The sequence below is a fragment of the Squalius cephalus genome (genome assembly GCF_949319135.1).
Source record: "Squalius cephalus genome assembly, chromosome: 15".
Classification (NCBI taxonomy): domain Eukaryota; kingdom Metazoa; phylum Chordata; class Actinopteri; order Cypriniformes; family Leuciscidae; genus Squalius; species Squalius cephalus.
In genome coordinates this window covers 4,869,023-4,890,748 of record NC_137136.1, presented here as the reverse complement: position 1 = coordinate 4,890,748, position 21,726 = coordinate 4,869,023, and the positions used below count along the sequence as shown (strand labels likewise).

Genomic DNA, 21,726 nt, shown 5'->3' with positions numbered 1-21,726 from the left:
TCTGTTTTAAAGGGAAGTCAAAACTGGAGGTCTGGCATGTTTCGTAATGCTGACCTTCTGTTCCATGACGTTCTTGCTCCAACATCTTGACTACACTTATATTGCATTCAAGGTACACAAGGCTGTTATCAGGTCTTGCTATATAATTAATAATTCAGTAAAAATACAGTAAAAATTTTAACATATTTACAGAACAACGTGTAGGCCTTATATAAAATATATATGTGAACCTGAACCATAAAACCAGTCTTAAGGGTAATTTTTTTTAAAATTGAGATGTATACATCATTTGAAAGCTGAATAAACAAGCTTTCCATTGATGTATGGTTTGTTATGATAGGACAATATTTGGCCAATATACAACTATTTGAAAATCTGGAATCTGAGGATGCAAAAAAATCGAAACATTGAGAAAATCTCCTTTAAAGTTCTCCATTTATGTTCGCGATTGTGCTGCATTCACTCACAAAAAATAAAATTTTTATATATTTACGGTAGGATATTTACAAAATATCTTCATGGAACATGATCTTTACTTAATATCCTAATGATTTTTTGTATAAAAGATAATTTTGACCCATACAATGTATTGTTGGCTATTGCCACAAATATACCCGTGCGACTTGTGACTGGTTTTGTGGTCCAGGGTCACACATATATATACTGTATATATATATATATATATATTAAAACAGGTAATTCCAACAGACCTTATTTGCTGAATTAGCAAGGCCATGTTGCTACTAAAATCGTTTTGTACTTTTAATATACTGACATCCACCATAATTACACTGGTGGTATAGAGAAAAAACACATGATGATTCAGAGTACATTATAAGTAGCTTTTTCACAAGCTGAGGTTAATATAGAAAATGCACACAGTGTCATACACACAAATACAAAACAACATCATGATTGGAAACATGATATTAAAATAATGCAATAAACATTCACTTAACAACATAAGATGCAGCTTAATATAAAACCCTAATGCAGCCTACTGAAATACTAAGAAGGAACTCAATTATTAAAATTAAAAAACATCATGTAAAGAGCCACACAGGGAATTCTGGGAATGTCAGTGAATAGTTTTTTACTGTTCTTTTTTTTATTTTATTTTAAATGGTACATTTAACAGCATTTTACTGTAAAATTACATGAAATGTATTACAGTTTTTCTTCAAAAATGTTGTACAGGAATTTACTGTTAACCAACAGGTTTTTACTTGTGCATTTTTACAGTCTTTTACAGTTAAAATTGCTTTCATTTTTTTATTTTACTTTGCAGGAATAATGTCATATTCATCAAAAACTAATTGTGTTATTCTTAACATTTTTATTAGTATTATTACACAAGGTTAAGTTCACCATGTGCTCAGCAGTGACTCACTCTCACATTTTAACCCATTTCCTCTCTTAACGCTTCCTCCTCATACATTTTATTTTGTTGCGAACATTCAGTGTTTAGATTCTGGCTAGGACTGAATCAATACACCAATGCCTCAATTTCTAATTCTAATGAGTAATTGGTTCCTGCATTAAGTGAGAATCATAGTCATAATCATAGTTTTACTATAGCAACTATAGTACAGTAACCTATTTGTAGTAAACCCACAGTAACCACAAATGTACTGTTGTTGCAACTACTGTTTTTTTAACCATGCTATTTGTAGCAAAACCATAGTAATAAAAATCAACCTGCTGAAAAACATGGTTCAAGTTTTACTATAATAACACCATGTTTGTTTTTTTGTTTTTGTTTTCATAATGGCTAAAAAAAGGGTTTGTTTGGTGTCTGTACGTTTATGATAATTATATCCTCCTGAGACCCAGAATGTTTAGAACATAAGAAACAAATGTAAAAAAAAAAAAAAAAAAAACCTTTTTGAAAAATGATATTTTATTCATATGATATGCTATGTCCTCTGTAGTGGACACCAGGACTCAGTTGACATGAAATTATATGTATAGGCAAAAACAATGGGATTTTTTTTTTCAATCACCAATACATTTGGGGTTTTCAGGATTTATTTTAACTAAAATTTGTATAAAGATGATTCTCAACTATGTTATGAAAGATATAACGGAATGAAGCGATGCACCATTTTACTTTAAGCAATATGTGGGTAAAATGGCCATAAATTAATATTCCCATTCAATGCAATGTATCTATACACTGTATCTAATTTGCACATTAATGTGTTCTTGGAGCAACATTTAATGAAAAAAGTAGTGTAATAATTTGAGTAATAATTAGCAACATTTTAATAATAATATCTAATATTTCATAGGAATATTGATGTATAATTTATTTCCTTATGTCTTGTTGTGTCTCCCAAAATGCCTGATAAACATGATTTAAGTCCTGATGTCCTCTACAGTGGACATGTATGAAATCAATGCCCTGTTCTGTAACAGAAAGCCATTTTTCGATTTGAAACCCCATAACGTTTTCCTGAGATGTTGGTTTATGAAATACAATTTGAAAAGTAGTCTGATTTAAATTATAATTACAATACATTATCACATTTCCATAAGAGTGCTATATTTGATCACTAAATTAATGTCAGATATTTTTAAAGACCAAGGATAAGTTGTTTTCATTGTGAAACCTCCAAACATTTGGTATCTCTGAAAAGTCCTGAATGTGATCTTTACAGGACACCCAGGTTGTGACATGTGACATGTATGGTGTCAGAGAAATTCACAAAAATATAATGTCCACTACAGTGGACAAAAGTCTATCCCTGGGACTCCCAGGAGGATATGATGATACTTCCGTTTATGGAGTTTTTAAGGACTTTTATTTTGAAAGCACAAGTGCGTCAGCTGTTGTGCATCCGTGTTTTGTCATTAGATGATTTGTTTGTTTCATTTGCGTATTGAGGAGAGTTTTTGAGATTTCCGCTTCGCCGAAAGGAAGATTTCAGAGCTCAAATACAATTCAACACTCTTCTGCTGTACAAACCTTTAAATCCTCCACAGTATGGATAAATCCCGAGTCTTTGGGTCGATGTCGGTCTTCCTGCTGTTGTGTGTCGCATTCAGCGCTACTGTGACAGCAACAACTAAACCTACAACTACAGCTAAACCTACAACTAAACCTACAACTCCTCCACCTGTTCACAAACGTATGTTTTTACTTGCCTGTGTCTTCCTTCTTATCCTATATCTCTATAGTCTGAAATAGTCCGTCTGAAAATGCTTGTAAAGTCTTGTAAATATATATATATATATTAGTATGTTTCTATAATTAATATACATTATTACAATATTTTTATAATTTATGTAATATATTTAATATAAAACTTACTATTTTTATGTCAGTGGTGTTAGTCATCAATATAAAAAACACCAAAAGGACTTTTATGAATAACACATAAGTTGAAGTTACATAATGTGTGAATGTCAATGGAAAAATACATATTTTTGAAGGACTTTTTTTTAAATTGTCAGTTGTTATACTCTTGTATGCCATTTATGATTGGTAATCCAGTATGTGATTTTTAAGGAAGCCCATTTATGCCACATAAGAATAATATCATGCTTTGGTAGATCATAGTTATGACATAAATAGTCATAAATATGACATAAAAAGTCATAATTAGAATTTACCAAAGCATGATTTTTTATTATCTGGAGGAAATGTGCCTCCTTAGATGTTCATACCATACCGTGGTAGCTTTAAAGTGACAGTTCACCCAAAAATGAAAATTCTGTCATTTACTCGCCCTCAAGTTGTTCCAAACCTGTATGAGTTTCTTTCCTCTGTTGAACACAAAAGAAGATATTTAAAGAATGTTGGTAACCAGAGAGTTGATTGACCCCATTGACTTTCATAGTAGGAAAAAATTATAAAATGGAGGTCAGTGGGTGCCGTCAACTGTCTGGAACAACCAACATTCTTTAAAATATTTTCTTTTGTGTTCAACAGAAGAAAGAAACTCATAAATTATGACAGAATTTTTATTTTTGGGTGAACTATCCCTTTAGCAAAGTTAAGCATAAATGATTTATGCCTTATGAGGTTCCAGCTCATCTGGGTAATTCTTTGGCTAAATTCAGCTCTTTGATTTCAAAGTGAAAGTGTTTTTATGTCAGTGTTTTGTTCTGTTTTTATTCTCACCCCAGCATGCAATACTCTGACTTCCTGTGATACCTGCCTCGCCAATGTTTCGGTAAGATCAAATACTGCTCATTTACTTTTTATTAGCCAGGTTATTCCTTGTTTTGCACTGCCATCTGAACGTTTCAAAAATGAATCTTGTAATTTAGGGAAGTATTTATATAAAAGGATATATCAGACTAATCTGCTCAGACACTCCAGTTTTATTAATTATAACACTATTATTTACACAAAGACTGACTTGAATGTGTCACAAGCCATTTTACACAAGCCAACTAACACTACAAAACATACAATTCATCAAATGCATTGATAGTTATGTTTGTGTGCTGATTTATTGATGCAACTTCTGCAACCATGCTTTAAAGGAGAACTCCGGTCAATTTTAACATTGAGCTCATTTTTTTGTAAATTTGGAGTGCTGTCAGTACAGAGAACAACGACAAAAATCGGTGTTGCCTACACCGTGTTATCCTCTTTTTAAAATTTGCACCCTGTTGACTTCAATGGGGCAAGTTTTAAACCTGCTTTTAGCCTCTTAACATCCTTGATGTGTCATTACAAGTGCCCAGCCAATGTGAGTGATTCCTTCAGAGTGAACACGGTGAATCTGACTGCAGTAGATGTGAAAGATATGAATAAAAATGATAATAATAAAAGCCAGCGCACACATACCTGTATTTATTTCCTGTTTTCGGTCGAAGTCCATAGTAGTCGATTGTCGAGCTCACGCAGTTAGTTAGTTACCTATGATCACGCGCGTGAACTCGACAATCGACTACTGTGGACTTCGACCGAAAACAGGAAATAAATACAGGTATTTACGCTGGCCGAATTAACTTCATTTTTATTCATATCTTTCACATCTACTGCAGTCAGATTCACCGTGTTCACTCCGAAGGAATCACTCACATTGGCTGGGCACTTGTAATGACACATCAAGGATGTTAAGAGGCTAAAAGCAGGTTTAAAACTTGCCCCATTGAAGTCAACAGGGTGCAAATTTTAAAAAGAGGATAACACGGTGTAGGCAACACCGATTTTTGTCGTTGTTCTCTGTACTGACAGCACTCCAAATTTACAAAAAAATGAGCTCAATGTTAAAATTGACCGGAGTTCTCCTTTAACCTTACATTTGTAGTAGAACCATGGTAATAAAAATGATCATCAAAACAGTTACAATTGCACAATAGTAACAATTTGTGTCAGTTTGGTGTCTGTACTTTTATAATAATTATATGATGATTATACATTCGTTTCATCTTTTGAAATGTTGATATCAGACTGATTTGTGTCATTGGATCAAACAGAATGAATGTTTTAGTGAGACACAAAACAGCATCAAATGCATTGATAATAATGTTTGAGCTGCTGTGTTTCCACTAAAACAGTGTCACTTCTGCAGAATGAGACCTTTAATAATAATTATTATTATAATAAATGTTTTTGCCAACAGTGTTTGTGGTGCCAGACCAACAACAGCTGCACAGATTATCCCGTGTCGTATGTGATTCCTCCGGCGTCGGTGTGTAAACTCTCTCAGGCCCGCTGGGGTGTTTGCTGGGGTGAGTTCGATTTGTGTTCATGTTCTATCATGTAACACATGCTAATAGCTTTAAGATGCACGATATACATGACGATTTCTATTACACAGCCAGCTGTTGAGACGATGGAAGCAATACTTTCACATTCGTGAAGTGAGATTTGCATTCAGGGCTGAAAGTCCCTTAGTTCAACTTCCTTTAAAAGACAGGGGAAAGGCAGCAGTTGTTTTATAATGTAATGGCACTATTTACAAGTCCTGAGGACATTAAATTCACTTATTATGCAGATGTCTTGAGTACTTGATTCTGATGGGTCAGTCGTGGGATTCAGTGGTTAAATATTCCTGAATAATGACCTTTGTCCAGGGCAACACTAAATAAATGAGCGTTTTTCTGTTATACATGTTAGTATTCATTATAGTTAAATATTAATACTAAATACTAAACATATTTTGTTTCAGTTTTAGCACTTCAAGTTAAACTTATTTCAGTTAGATGTCAAGGCAACATTTCTAATTTTCATTTAGTTTTTAGTTGTAATTTTGTTATGTTGTTTTGTCATTATTATTAGTTTTTGTTTTTTAAAAAAATGTCTATAATTAAATTTATTCTTATTTCAGTTAATAATTGTAGTACTTCAACTTAAATGTATTTAATTTGCCAAGGCAACATTTCAAATTTTTGTTTAGTTTTAAGTTTTCCATCTAATATTTATATTTAATTTTATTTCAGCTCTATTTTATTTAAAGTGCCCCTGTAGTCAATAATTGTATCCCTTAAAATTCATCTTTGATCACCAAAATTACATATTTAAACGTTTTTTCCTGTGATTTTTTTTCATGCTTTAAAATAACTTGATTTTTTTTTTTTTTTGCAACGGGTCATTTTTTATGCTATAACATTTCTATAATAAAATACATATGTGATATGTCATTGTATAATTAGCATTAAACAAACAATATAATTCTTATTCTCAGTGATTAAAGATTAAATATTGAACGAAAGATTGAAAAAATGATTGCACAACCACCAAATAGGTGGCGATATGCGCTAAGTATGTAAATCACCATTAAACAAAAGAAGAATAAGGAAGTAGTATGGTGCGCTTTTTCTTAGCGTCTGTTTCCATGGTGACTCGTCGATTGGTCGCTCTGTTGAGAAGTTCTGGTGTGTTAACCGTGAAGATACTCTGGGTTGGCTGAACTTATTCCCCGACGTGTTTCTGGAACCAGCATACCTCGAGTAAGCAGGGTTTGGTTTAATCAACCGGGAGTTCAGGGTATATGTGATGTAAGTTAACCGTGCTTTCTGGAACACACCCCAGATCCACTCGCTCAACTTTACTGTAGTAAACACCACATGATGGCAAGTGGAAAACTAGTTTAATTCAGCCATACATGTTTAAACCAGAAACTGATTCAGAAGAAGTAGTGGAACGAGTGAATTATTCAGGCTCGTCTACAAGTCGATGTATCATGGTAATGCGTTTTATGTATCGCTCTCTACAACGTCGGACACACAACGGTAATTAATATGATTAGCCTTTTGCTTGACTATGTTATCAAACAGCTAATAATCTGTTGCTAATGTTACACAAACCATGTTCCCATTCACCATCTCAGAGTCAGACAGCTGCCTTCTAACAATCAGCATCTTAGAAACGCTTTAAACAACTCAGAACGTCAGTGGAGAAACCCTAATCATAACATCATGATATACATCATACACCTGCTATATTGCTAAATGTACACGATTTTTCATATCAACAGAAAAATTCACGGGGATAACCTGGTGGCCTCTTGAGACTCCCTTGCTTCACAGCTGTTAATGATATGCTAAAGCCCGCCCCCCTCGTTACGTGATTGGTTACAATGTAGTTTGTGGTGTCAGAAACACCAGTCTTTGGTTCACTGCAGTTTTAAGGAGAAAATACTCAGCAATGGTGTTAACTTATGAATTTGCACATGGTTTGTCTTAAAGAATATTAAAAACAACACATAGACATTGAAAACTTGATTTTGACCACCGGGGGTCTTTAACAGAAATGTTTTTTTTTTTTTTTTTTTATTATCAACAAAAAGTTTTTTACAAACATTTGTGTATACATAGATATAACAAAGACTTGCACACTAGGGGGCTATTGTTAATTTATATGAAGATATTAAAGCATTTACAAATTTTCAATAATTGCTTTTTGCTTCATAGAAAATCGGAGTGAATCAATATAAAGCTCAGTTTCTTTCCTGAATGAAGTAAAACAGGGTTTTTTACATGAGAATTTACATACAATTTTGCCATTAAAAGAATAAAATTAATTATATAAACCTGACTATGCTTGATTCTACTGTTCTCCCAAAGACCAAATAAAATATGTTTCCAAAACAACATAAATTGGTCATCAGTGTTTCTTGTGATAAAATCACAGACATTTTGCCAAAATGGTCTTACAAATGGGCAGTGCCAAAATAAATGAACCACAGTTTCAGGGCAACTGTCACAAAAGGTGCAATTAACATCAATATCACTTTTAAATTTTATAAAGTAATGTTTTACAGGGTATATTCTATGTATCAATTTGAATGATACCTCCTTAACTTTGTTTGTAATTAAATATTGATTAGGTATAAGCCAAACCTTTTCCGAAATGGAAAAGTACTGAGCCCCCAAAGGGACATGGTGATGAAAGAAATATGAGATGGGAGGAAAAAAATATATTTCAATGTTTTTGCTCGCAAAAGTTCGTGTTCTCCCGAAAAACGTTGTGTTCGCTCACAAAACCTTTGCGTTCTCTGAGAAACTTTGCATTCGCTCGAACTTGCATTCAAACTTTTGTGTTCTTTGCGAGCGGACGCAAAGTTTCTTGGGGAATGCAAAACATTTGTGGGGGAACAAATTTTCTCAGGGGAACGCAAAAGCATTAACAAATAATTTTTCCGCCATCTCGTATTTTTTTCCTTTATGACTCATGTCCCTTTAGGGGTTTTCGTAGTTTTGCATCTCTGTAGCCTCTACACGTATAGATCATAAATAATTTAAACTCAAATAAATATTTACCTGTTCTTTTATTTATTTATTTGGTAAATAGTCAATGTAATACGTGTGAAAATGTACATTCAGACTGTCATTTTCACAAAATAAAAATGATAAAAATCCTGATGTTGAGTTTTATTTCACGATGATGAAAGGCTGGCTTTATATTCACCCTTACTTAGTTTCTCACTTCTGCAATGAAAGTCTCAAGTATTTCTGTCATGAATCAGCTCAGTTTCAAGTCAGGGTTACAAAACCACTTATCTTAAGAGAAGAAGACATTCGGACAGACTTATAACCTTGTGGATCTACGGTGAATTCCCTAAAATGACACTGATGATATTGAATTGAAATCATATTGGATGAGAACAGAATGTCCAGGTCGTAAATAGGTTGCGTAAATGATATCATTGTTGGGTAACCTCTTGCTTTAAGTTTTATATGATGAATCACATTGCTCATGCTCACATGATAACAATAAACACAATTGCACATCTCTTCAATCATGAGAACGTTCCTGTTTTTGCACTGTCAGTAAGTGTCCAGTAGGTGTCAGTAGTGACACACACTCAGTGCTTCAGTAGATCTGTTTGAGCAAGTGTGTATGTGTTCAGTGTTGTGATATGCTGTTGTTTTGTGTTGTGCCAGTGAACTTCGAGGCTCTGATCATCGCTATGGCCGTGGTGTTGGGAGTGCTGCTGCTGGCGATCACTGTGTGCTGCTGCTGCTGCTGCTGCAAACGCAGACGCTCAAGGTGACAGACTTCACTTAACACACACACGTTAAACACTCATGAGTTAACAGAAGACGCCTTATACAGTCCTGCATACGGGCATCAGTGCCTCTTTTCTTTAAATAGTCAGATTCACACTACCAGGTTTCACTTCCACCTCAGAGCTGTAAAGTAAAACAGTTTATTGAACCTTCAGACAAAAGAGGTGCCCAAACTGCTCAAAAATATGCAATTTAGTAAAACCAGACCATTCTCAGTAGTAACTGAGTTATGGTCTGGCAAAGCTCCATAGACAAATCATTTCCAAAGGGGCGTCACCAACGGACATCGCTCAAATGCCTCGTCAAGAGCGATTGTCATCGTGTAAAGCCATATGCCGCGTCCCAAGTTACACTACGCCATAAAAGTATGTACTCTTTTTGTGAAGAAAAGGTATTTACTTTTGAATGTGTAGCAAAAAAGTAGGCAAACTTTGGGACATACTACTTCGTCATCTTTATCGGACGGATCTGTCGCGTGCATCCTGTCACGTAAACTGCCCTGTCAATCATCGTGTCATCCTCTAAATCTAATTTAATTTCCTACCGTTTCGGAGAGAAATGTAGTAGCACGTTCATCTGCCAGTGGGTCTTTCATGGAGACTGTCCTCATGTGTTTGCAATTTGAATATAATAATGCATTTAAAAGTTGAACGGACGACGCTCAAATGCCTCTGGGCGCAATTGGATAGACCTAAAACCAATCAGAGCGATCGTCATTGTGTAACGCCCGCCTCAACGTTTCTGATTGGTGCCGCGATTTCTAGGCCATGGAAATGGACTTGAATGAACTCTTTGCCAGACTACTTCTCGAGCAAATCTGAATTTGCCTGAAGTTGTTTGGGTTTTCCCAGGCTAGCAATTTAGTGCAGATGCTGATATTCATATGGCTTTAAAGATAAAATTCTGGCTTGTAATGTAAATCAATGAGACCAATAATATGTTTTGGTAATATGATATTTAAATGCTCTGTATTTTATACTGTGGTGGGCAAAACATATAATGCAATGCAATATAATGATGATTGAGAGATGAACAAAGAAACGTTCCTTAAAACCCTGATGGATCATAATTGATACTTACATTTGAACATGATTTATGTATGAATAATTAAGCAAACCTAAGTTGCTTCAGTAAGTGTTCATCTTGAAGTATTACTAACAATATTAAAGTTATTCTTACACTTACTTTATAAAAATCAGTAAAGATTTCACAACAAAAAGCTTGACCTGAAGGTGGATGTTTTTACAATGATACTAAAAGGCCTTTTACTTGCTAAAAAGTATAAAGTATCATTCAGACGGCAAAAGGCATTTTGTAGCAAAGTTTTGTTCATGTTGATCATTTAGAGACATTAGAAACTTGTATATCAAATATGATACAGTAGCTTTATAGTGTTAATGAACAAAAATTACATTTTAGTATTGGATATATTTATTTATGTATGAAGAATAATGTATGAATGGATGTTTTCCCCACAGAGATGATTTTTAAAGAAGCCAGTATTTGTATTTGACGGGTTGTAAAGGGCATGTCTGTGTGTCAGTCAGTCAATCAGAGATGATTTCATTTGGCAAGCCGTCCATCCGCTCACCGGCTTCATGTCAATCACACATCTCATGTGATGAAAACACAGGCGTGTATTACTTAAAGAAGCAGCGAGCACTTCCTCTTATTAACGCTTATTCATCTACATTCACTCATGTGAGCTTGTAATAAATGTGGAATGTAATGCATTGTGGTATTGGGACTCACAGAAGGACTACAGATCAGTTTCATTTTTTTGCTCTCTTTCTGAGTAAAGGATGTTTAATTGTGGTTGGACATCGAAGGGGAATTCATGCGGCTGGTGTTTCATTTTCAGTGATGACTGACCTAAAGGGGATTGTCCTGAAGCTGCTGATTCTCAGCAGAATTACTGTAAATGTCAGATTCTAGTACTAGTTGTTCATGTTCTTTGTCTAAGGGGAGTGATTTTTGCTGTTCTGCTTTTAAAGCAAGTAGACAATGTTTTTATTTAGTAAGCTCTCTTAAAGACATGTTTAACAAGATCTTATCAGAAAAAGTGTCACCTGAATCCGTGGCTTTAAAATCTCTACTTCCGTCCTACCATCATACAGGCTAAATGAATCCATGTGCAGTTTGGTTGTTGATGACAGTAAAATACTTGATCACAACATGAATTCACCTCTCTATTCTCTCAGATAAATTTAGCTGCCATTTTGATGTCTTGTGAAGTCTGGGTTTTCATAAATATGCTTTGTAAACTTACAGTAATTCTGACATGACATGAAAGCCTGTGTGTTCTTTTAGTATTGTTAATATACTATTATAGTATTTAGTAATGCTTTAAACTATCTTTTATTTACATGTTTTCTGGTTTGCTTTTAATTTACCGGTAAGTTGACATTTTAGTGATTTTATCGTGGATTTTTACAGTTTACAGCTCCTCTCTCCCCAGTCTGACTCGAACACGCCGATTTCGATGAAGCCCCTCCTTCCGAAATACGAAATGTGCTGTGATTGGTTAGCTGGCTCAGTGTGTTGTGTTTGGCAGCGCTTAGCGCGTGTTCGTGAAATGTCCCGCCCCTCCATAACTACGAGCTCTTCTCTAGTGTAAATATTGAGGATGGCGTCAATTTCAAAACTAATTGGAGCCCGATTCAGACCCTGACAATGATAACAAACAAGAGGATCGTGCAGAACGGGTTTCATGCACAGACTTTGCAAACACTGATTTCACAGGATCTTTCAGAGTGGTTTGTTTTTTGTCTTACAAAAGTAAGAGCTTACAAAAGCAACAGAAAGCAAGCTGTTCGGCATAAAATGTACAGCACACGTTGTGGTTATAATGTTCAGGAACAGTGTTTAAAATAAGTTTTAATCACTCTGTTCATCAGCCTTAGGAAGGTCAAACTAAAGTTTTGGAAATGTTGTGGAAAAAACAGTCTCTCTTTGACAGCGACAACAATGTCTTCTCTAATTCAGCTCAACCAGGCCTCGTCCCTTTTTTTTGTAATCTGTGGGCGGAGATTATTTAAATGATCCCATTGTGACTTCATAAGATCCGGAATAAACTTCTTGTAGTCCAAATGAGTCGTTCAATTGTAGTTCTTGAAAAGTAGATTCTGTTTAATTAAAATATCTCCCTTTGGAGTGGACTTTTGTAACCTTGCACATCTTTTTTATGCTCAAAAAGGAACATTACACACTAAGAAAAAGTGGAAAAGCATAATAGGACCCTTTTAAACTGACAGAGTGTGTCTGCTTCCCGAACAATGCTATGAAAAGGACCTACCGCCCGCAGTCGGTTTGATAGGTATTATCAACTGTGCAGAATTTTTAGATTACAATAGACATGAAGGACTATAACGCTTTGAGAGCTTGCTTATGTACTGAGGAGCTAATAAGTAATATTTAAATACTAATCCAATCACAATTACAATCCATTTCATAAAATATGTTAACGTCTGTTCAAGCTGATCTCGTTGTGACTGTATAACTGTCGACAAGGACTGCAGGTGAATTTGAGCTGTAAATTATCTCTTTTGTTGCTGGTTAATAAATATGATTAAATAAGCTTCATTGGTCAACAACATGCCCAGGTTATATTTCACCCCAACCTCAAAATAAAGAGATAAGAATTTATTTTGCATCAAAAAATAAGAAACATTATGATTAGTTTGCATTGCAACATTATTTTCATGATATTTAATTATTATTTTTTGTTTTTTAGGTGGAATATTTAATGTTTATCTCTTTGTGATTATGATTATATGTTGGTTTATTTTCAGCTTTGACCGTGATGATGAGCAGTTTGCCCGTCGAAGAGAAGAGATCAGACAGCGAGCAGATGAACGGTAAGTAAATCTCAGACCTCAGATCAGGCAGGCACCTGTTGGTAATGGATTCAGTCACATAATGTGTGTGTGTGGCTCAATCGGTTCATTACGTGTGTTGCGTGTAAATATGTCTGTAGGGTCTTTCAGCAGCTGTGCTGCACTAACAAGGTCATTTCTGTGTCAGACACTCGAGGGGGAACAGAAATCTCCTTTTGAACTCGAGAGCTCAGATTAACCAAGATCAGATATCTCTGAAGGGTCTTGATGGATTGTGTGTGATGCATCTGATGTACAAATGTGCTTTTGTTCAGTTGTTTTTGTCTGTCACAACAGTGTGTTTCTTTAGCACGTATCGTTTAGAATGATTATTGCAAACAGTAGCACAGTGCATTCTGGGAGTCTTATAGATTTTAATGGCATGGCCATTGAACACATATGTATTTGGAGTAAATCTGTTCTTTTTTCTTTTTAAAGAAGAATTGTAAAACTTATAACCTACACAGGAAAAACGGTTGATTGGCAATGGTTCGTTTTATGATTTGTCTTTTTTCTTTTTTGTTGTTGTTGCATATTTTAAATGTTTATTCACAATGTTGTCTGGCGTAAAAAAAAGTACCTTAAGTATTTTTCTCTTTGAATATTCTTTGCACAAAAATGTCACATTGTGTAAGTCGAATGAGTTGCGACTGGTGTTTCAAGATGATTTTAAATTGAGATGTTTAGGGTCAGTAATATTTAAATTTTTTAAAGAAATCTATGCTTTTATTCAGCAAGGGTGCATTAGATTAATCAAAAGTGACAGTAATTAAAATGCTGTTCTTTTAAGCTTGCTATTAATCAAAGAATCCTGTGGGGAAAAAATCATGATTTTCAATTAATCAAATAAGAATTTTTTTCTTGAGCTACAAATCAGCATATAATATTTTTTTCTGAAGGATCATGTGGCACCGAAGACTAAAGAAATAATGCAGAAAATTCATGATTTCATGATTCAAAATTTTTGATCAAATAAATGCAGACTTGGTGAGACTTCTTTCAAAAACATTTAAAAATCGTACTGACCCCAAACTTTTGGTAGTGCAACTTTGTCTTTTGATCAAGACCCTTTTAGTTTTTAACCGCTGTTGGTCTAAGCATTTGGCACTCCAGTTTAATATGGAAATCTGATCTGATTGGGTTCTCTCAGTAGATACACACGCACACACATGTAAAACAGCAACCGGTGGAGTCATTGTTGCGGTGCTTTGTGAAGGATTGTGGAGGCAGCAACAGATGGCTAACAGCTCCGGTGATTGTTCTCAGATCAGCTGCTCATAAAGCTCCGGCTGATTTATACGACACTTTTGTGCAGATATGAAGCGACCGCGGGTTCGTATGGAGACCAGGCTCCGGCTCGGCCCATCTTCTTTATGGAGTGTAGAGAGAATGAATGATGTACGGGGAGCGAGTGGTGTCGTTCAGTGTGTCACACACCCATAAAACACTGCTGCTCGTATTTACGACGCCCCACGTGAGCCTGTGAAGGAATGGATGGGTTAAACAAAGACATGAACTCGGCATGAATCACCAACTGCATCCCATGTGCTGCTCTTTAGGACTTGCCGTGTTTTCAGTTCTGCAATTTTTGCAGCTGAAATTGAATCCAGGTTATGAGTTTGAATTGTTTTTCTTGTGCAAACTATTTCAGGTTATAATATTGGACAGTGGTGACCAACACAGTATTAAAAATAAATAGCAATACATGCACAACTACATTACATAGTCTGGATAAGAAATGTGAAATTTTCAATTTTGGATTATCTCCTAAATATCAAGATTTCATGCTCTTGAATCATGAAATCAAAGTTGCAATTTATCGAATATTGCAGTGTTTATTATAAATGATTTATCAGTGCACATCTTTTTCTTTTTTTTTTAAATGTATTCATGCACCTTGTAATCTTTAATCAAAATAACTTCCCCTCCCTCTTGCAGCAACATCTCTTCTCTGATGATGTGTTTACTGGCGTGAGGGCGGGACAACCTGTCACTCACATGAGATCCACCAATAGCAAACCACAACCATCCGAACAGTTCCCCATGTACAAAAAAGTCCCGCCCTACATTTTTTCCTGTTTGAGAAGCCGTTTGATGATGAGATGAGATGAGATATACTTTATTGTCCCCGAAGGGAAATTTGTTTTGGACTCTGTCCATTCCATAGCTTTACAGAGACAACACAAAAAGACACTGTTTCTCTCAGATATGTGTCACAATAGGCAGGAAAAGTCATTCACAACTTCCGTTTCATGCTGACTTTAGTTTCTACCAAGTCATAGATGATTTTGCAACAAAATACAGCTCAAAACAAGTCAAATGAGGCCAATGACTATTAGTTTTGTCGGTTCGCAGAAATTCAGTATTTAACTCGGTAGAAGTTGGAAAAATATGCATAACTTAGACCAGTCTGTCAAAACCAGTTATTAATCTCTGGTTACTGTCTATTGCAGGAAGGTGGAGAGGAAGACGAAGCATGATGAAATCCGCAAGAAGTATGGTGAGTCACATCAGTCCTGATCTTCTGTCGTTAATGTCATTCACAGTCGACTCACTATGACTCTTTTCTGCATTTTATAAAAATAGCGGTAATATTTTATAACAGTTATGAAATAACACAAATAAAACTATGGCAATACATGTATGCTGTATAGTGCCGCCTGCTTTTACTTCACTGTATGCTTCAAAACATACAAACTGTAGAAATAAAATTTAGTTTAACAAGAAATTCATACACTGCGGTTGAAAAGTTTTGGAAAAGTGTTGCACGCTTTACTGAGCGTGAGCAGACGGTCAGCAGAGGTCTTGGCCCATGTGTTTGTGTTCACACACTAATGTATTCAGGCCGCTGATGTGGAGGAATTTGCTGGAGATAATTGCACCAATAATTGTGAGTGAGATTCAGATTGATCTGCTGCACTGACGCAATGAGAAAGCGCTCAATTCTGCAACAACTTTCTTAGTTTCATTATTTGGTTAACGTAGCTAATGTGTCTTCAGTTGTAGTGTTCTGTTCTGATTACAGGACATTATATGGCGTTGTTTTCACACAGGTCATCATGTCAGCTCTGGTTGTCTTTATTGATCTGGTTCCCCAGTAATGCTTGATTCAGCATATGCCGTTTTTCAAACGATTGACTCGTGATCAATGCTTATGTGGCTGGATGTAATGCGGCGCCTCAGCAGAGCGAGAGTAGAGATTATGAATGTGTTTTAGTGATAGTAATACTAATTCTAAAAGTTACTGATTGCTTTTCTAGATAGCAGTAGGATAGTGGTACTAATTACTGTTTAAAACATAATTATTTACTCATTACTTATGAATTAAGACCTCATTAGCTTTTACCAGATGGACATACACACCAACCTGTTCTTCCAGTTCCTAAAACATGATGAAAATGATTTGTTTTCTGGCTGTTGACAGTATTTTCTGATTTATGAAGTGATAAAAAGTTATATCCAAAATCCCCTCTGTAAAAGCCTTTAACATGTCGAACAAAATCGAACCTGGCTTCATTCAATGTTTAATAATTTCTGTTCTGTTCTGTGTTTTCTTTTTTTTTTTAATCTTTCTTTTTTTTCCCCTATTCACCTGTAGTGTCTTGCCTTATAAAGTTTAAAAGCACAGATGCAAAAATTCCATGAGGGTTTGTAGAGAGAGATTAATTTCTCCAGAATTTCTTCTTTTGTTTTACACCTTTTTGGTTCCTAATAAAAACCTGGCTGGCTGGTTGACTCACGTTTGATTAACTCTGTGCTAATTAGCACTGGTGGAGAGCCGAGAAGAGCCGTAATTTATGTGGTGGCAAAGCCCCGGGTCCTGTCCCAGCGCTGCAGAGGAATGAGGTGAAATGTAAATGTATTTGGCGCCTCAGATCACAGCTCCTGCAGTGCGTGAAAGCGAGAGAAACCGAGAACCAGGGTCACCAGAGCCGCAGCGTTCAGAGCGAGACGGAGGGCAGGAGGACGAACCTGCGGAAATACACGTGACCTTGAGAGACGCTGAAGGAAAGCTGGATGTGTGGGTTCATGACACAGAAGAAGAACGATGAAAATGACCTGAATAAGAGGAAACAGCAGAGAGCATTTCTTTCAGAAGAAATAAAGTAAAGCTACATGGAAACAAACTTCTATTCTGTATCAAAGTGCCCCAGTTATGCTTTCTCGTTTGTAGATCTGCTGGTTTCAGAGCTCGATAAATGGAGTTATTGTCTCTCAAAAGAAAGAACTGATTCTGAACTAATACTGAGTCGTCAGTAATTACAGTCTTACTTCCTGCCCAAACCTACGTAGGTTTGTAACAAAGATTCATAATGCTCGCCTATATGGTCTTAATTGGCTTCCCAAAAACAACGTCTACTTTGACCGTCAAACACTGTAGTTGTAGCTGAGCCCTGGAAGAGTTTGGTTTGTGTTGTTAGTGTCGAGAAGACACTACGGAAGCCAATGTACCTTGCTTGCACTTCAAAAGAATGAGATTGATGCGGTAAAACCGACATCGTCGTTTGTTTCACTGTGTTTCAAGTGCTGAGGAAGATTCGAAACTGAAATCCATATATGGTAATGGGCGTTTCATTTCTGACATATGCTGTAAGCGGTAGACCAATCACTACAGACTGGGCCATCTGACCAATCAGAGCAGACTAAACCAGTCACTACAGACTGGGCCATCTGACCAATCAGAGCAGAGTAGACCAATCACAACAGACTGGGCCATCTGACCAATCAGAGCAGAGTAAACCAATCACAACAGACTGGGCCATCTGACCAATCAGAGCAGAGTAGACCAATCACAACAGACTGGGCCATCTGACCAATCAGAGCAGAGTAAACCAATCACAACAGACTGGGCCATCTGACCAATCAGAGCAGAGTAAACCAATCACAACAGACTGGGTCATCTGATCAATCAGAGCAGAGTAGACCAATCACAACAGACTGGGCCATCTGACCAATCAGAGCAGAGTAAACCAATCACAACAGACTGGGCCATCTGACCAATCAGAGCAGAGTAGACCAATCACAACAGACTGGGCCATGTGACCAATCAGAGCAGAGTAGACCAATCACAACAGACTGGGCCATCTGACCAATCAGAGCAGAGTAAACCAATCACAACAGACTGGGCCATCTGACCAATCAGAGCAGAGTAAACCAATCACAACAGACTGGACCATCTGACCAATCAGAGCAGAGTAAACCAATCACAACAGACTGGGCCATCTGACCAATCAGAGCAGAGTAGACCAATCACAACAGACTGGGCCATCTGACCAATCAGAGCAGAGTAAACCAATCACAACAGACTGGGCCATCTGACCAATCAGAGCAGAGTAGACCAATCACAACAGACAGGGCCATCTGACCAATCAGAGCAGAGTAGACCAATCACAACAGACTGGGCCATCTGACCAATCAGAGCAGAGTAAACCAATCCCAACAGACTGGGCCATCTGACCAATCAGAGCAGAGTAGACCAATCACAACAGACAGGGCCATCTGACCAATCAGAGCAGAGTAGACCAATCACAACAGTCTAGGCCATCTGACCAATCAGAGCAGAGTAAACCAATCACAACAGACAGGGCCATCTGACCAGGTTTAGAAAGACTGTATGCTTTATCAAACCGTTTCAGATACTTTGAGAGAAGAGGTTATGCTGCAATGTATATAATGAGAGAATGAAAGTGTTTTTTGACTTCGGATGAATGTAAACCTACTGTAGGAGACTCCAAAACTAAATTAGGAACCTGTAAAATAGCATAATGGGGCACTTTAGCCTGCAGATGCATTCATGTGACTGCAGTGCGCCTGTTTGACATTCTCTGTGAGCCGGTGAAGATGGTGTTCAAAGTGAAGAGAAGATCAAAGGCTGTGAGAGCACGCTCACAACATATAATGACAAGACACTCCAACTGGAGATCATCGTGTTCTCGCTGCACCACAGGCTCCTCATCTGCACACGTTCGAGTGCGGTCGGTAATGTGCTGATGAACAGATCCTGAGCGGTTAGATGTGACCCCAGTGTTGTGCTTTCAGATGTTTCAGTCATGCATTTTATGAAGCAGTTTGTAGAAAATGTATGTCTTATAATTTTATTCAAGGTTTCATATATATATATATATATAAATAATTTTTTTTTTTGGGGGGGGGGGGTGTTCTTTGCTGTTTTTGTGAGATTCACCCAACGAATCAATTTTTTTTATAAAATTTTTTGCAGAAATTGAAGATTGCCTGCTTTAGGTAATAGAGACTATGATCTCAGAAACTGCAACTGTTTCCACAACCTGCTGCAGTGCAAACTAAAAATCATTTTTTGGAAACTTTGCTTATTCAGTACAAAATAGAAGTCATTGAAGTCATTGTCTGAGTGTGTGGTGATGCTGCTCTATTATGACTGATGGTTTCTGGGCCGTGTGTTTGTGTGTCCTGTGGTGCACCGTGTGTGTGTGTGTGTATGGACGACATGACAGCATGATGGATGGAGGCCTCCTTTGTGTTTCTCCTGCTCTCAGCAGTCTGTACGTCAGGGAACGGGTGTCTCCGACCCTGCTGCTCTCACACATGGACTCACACACACTAGCGTCTGCCCTCGAAAGGACGTTCGGTGTGAGATGTATCACACTCTTAATACAACACTGGTAGTTGACTTTGGCCAATTAGCTTGTAACCTTTTTTTGTTGTTGTTTGTTCAAGGCAAATACACTGCAGGTGAAACCAGTGTTTTTTTCATAGTTTTGAGATTTTATTTTGCTATTATAGAAGCTATTTTGCTTCTATAACATGTCATCTTTCAGACTAGTGGGAACATCCTAAATAGACAGTTAAGTGTATTTTATTGCACTTTATCTATTTGCATTTATAGATTTCAATTCCAGTGCAGTTTTGTCTCCTGCATTGAGTCAGAAATCTCCACTTTAGCAGCTTTACATGCACCAAATGCTCTAAAAATATTTTGGTATATTTTCTGATTTATTGAGCAATAAAAAGTGACATCCAAAATCCCTCTATCTCTAATATGTCAGTGAAATTAAACTTTTGAATCTGGCATTATTCCAAATTTCTGTTCCTACATATTCAATTAGATAATGCATAATTTGCATATAGAAACATAACATTTCATTACAAACCAATTGTCTTGATGTACTGTGATTAATTGACTGAGGAAAGTATGGTGATATCTGTTAGTTACACAAGTAGTGTCCTCTCTGAAAACAAATTTTAAGATGAAAGTCACTTTTGCGATTTAAATCAAATGCATGCAAACGTATTCTTATATATATATTTTTTTTTAATATTCAAAACAGTTTCATGGCTGATCAGAAACATTTCTGGCCGTTTTGGACACTGTATGTCACGTGTCCATCAGAGTTGAGCGTCGCCCCGCGTCAGATCCGCTACTCTCATGCCCGAATCGACCCAAGGTTACGGATGAGCTGCGGTCGTCTGCTTAAAACACTTCACGTCCTCCGAAAACCTGCTGCACCTCCTAACCATCAGGGAGGTGAAAGTTGAGAGGCTTTTCCTCTCCCATCTGCCCTTGTGCAAACAAACTCAGAGCAACGTGTGTGAGAAGAATAGATCTCAGTGAAATTTATTTCTGCTGCTTCTACACAAAATCACCGTAAGCTTTAATGCCCTCGAGCAACAGGCGGTTAAAAGAAATGTCACTGACTGAAAACATGATGTGTAATGATTAAGAACCGGTTCTTGATCCCCACATGTGATTGTTTCAGTGTCGAATTGCTTATGGTCCTCTATCATGAGTCGATTTGGGTAAAAGCATCTTCTAAATGCATGAATGTAAATAATATCTGTCCTGTGTCCTTCTTCCTAGGTCTCATCCCAGACTCCGACCACCCTTACAGCAAGTTCGAGAACGAGTAAAACCGAGGGACTGGACGTCCAGGAATCACTTCACCAGATGCTTTGCTTTGCTCTTTCGAGACACGTCAAATCACTTTAGGTTAGATGAAGCTGGATAGCAGCCGAAACTGAGATTAACCTTATCAGCCCTTCCATTGGTCAGTTATCTCTCTCTGCTCTGATCTGACACTTGCTGAATTCAGAACCGTATACTACTCTTACTACTTTTACCATATCTTTGTATGGCAGAAATAGTAAGAGTAGTATACTAGAATGCAGTTCCTCTATATTTCATTTTCCTGTTTTTTTTTTTTACTCTAAACACGACAAAATCACATTTGAATTGCTTTAGAAGCAACTGATGAAAGTGGCCAAAATGGAGTGAATTTTTTTTGTTTCTTTGTTTTCTTATAGTGAGTTTAAGGACTAGTTCACCAAAAATGGAAAGTCTGTCATGATTCACCCCCCCCCCCTCGCGTCATTCAAACCTGTATTTCATTGATGCACAAGT

At 36.7% G+C, this 21,726-nt stretch overlaps 1 protein-coding gene across 2 annotated transcripts; it reads left to right on the top strand.

Moving 5' to 3' along the window:
• The first annotated feature begins 2,810 nt into the window (after positions 1-2,810).
• On the top strand, positions 2,811-21,726 carry LOC307172613 (pituitary tumor-transforming gene 1 protein-interacting protein). 2 transcript variants are annotated; one of them, XR_013823739.1, is made up of 8 exons: positions 2,813-3,131; positions 4,132-4,178; positions 5,583-5,691; positions 9,349-9,454; positions 13,266-13,331; positions 15,803-15,849; positions 21,187-21,422; positions 21,475-21,726. XR_013823739.1 is itself a non-coding variant. In XM_079895138.1 (7 exons), exons 1-7 carry the CDS (start codon positions 2,987-2,989, stop codon positions 21,234-21,236), a joined length of 570 nt encoding a protein of 189 aa, XP_079751264.1. In that variant the 5' UTR covers positions 2,811-2,986; the 3' UTR covers positions 21,237-21,726. The 2 variants fall into 2 exon arrangements, 1 of the variants encoding a protein (XP_079751264.1); XM_079895138.1 differs by having other exon boundaries at positions 2,811-3,131; positions 21,187-21,726.

Bases quoted from the DNA above. Each gene is read 5' to 3' on its own strand.
- LOC307172613 (XM_079895138.1), top strand. From the start codon at position 2,987: ATGGATAAATCCCGAGTCTTTGGGTCGATGTCGGTCTTCCTGCTGTTG. The intron at 9,455-13,265 runs GTGACAGACTTC...GTTTATTTTCAG, and splicing joins TGCAAACGCAGACGCTCAAG to CTTTGACCGTGATGATGAGC. The intron at 15,850-21,186 runs GTGAGTCACATC...CCTTCTTCCTAG, and splicing joins TGAAATCCGCAAGAAGTATG to GTCTCATCCCAGACTCCGAC.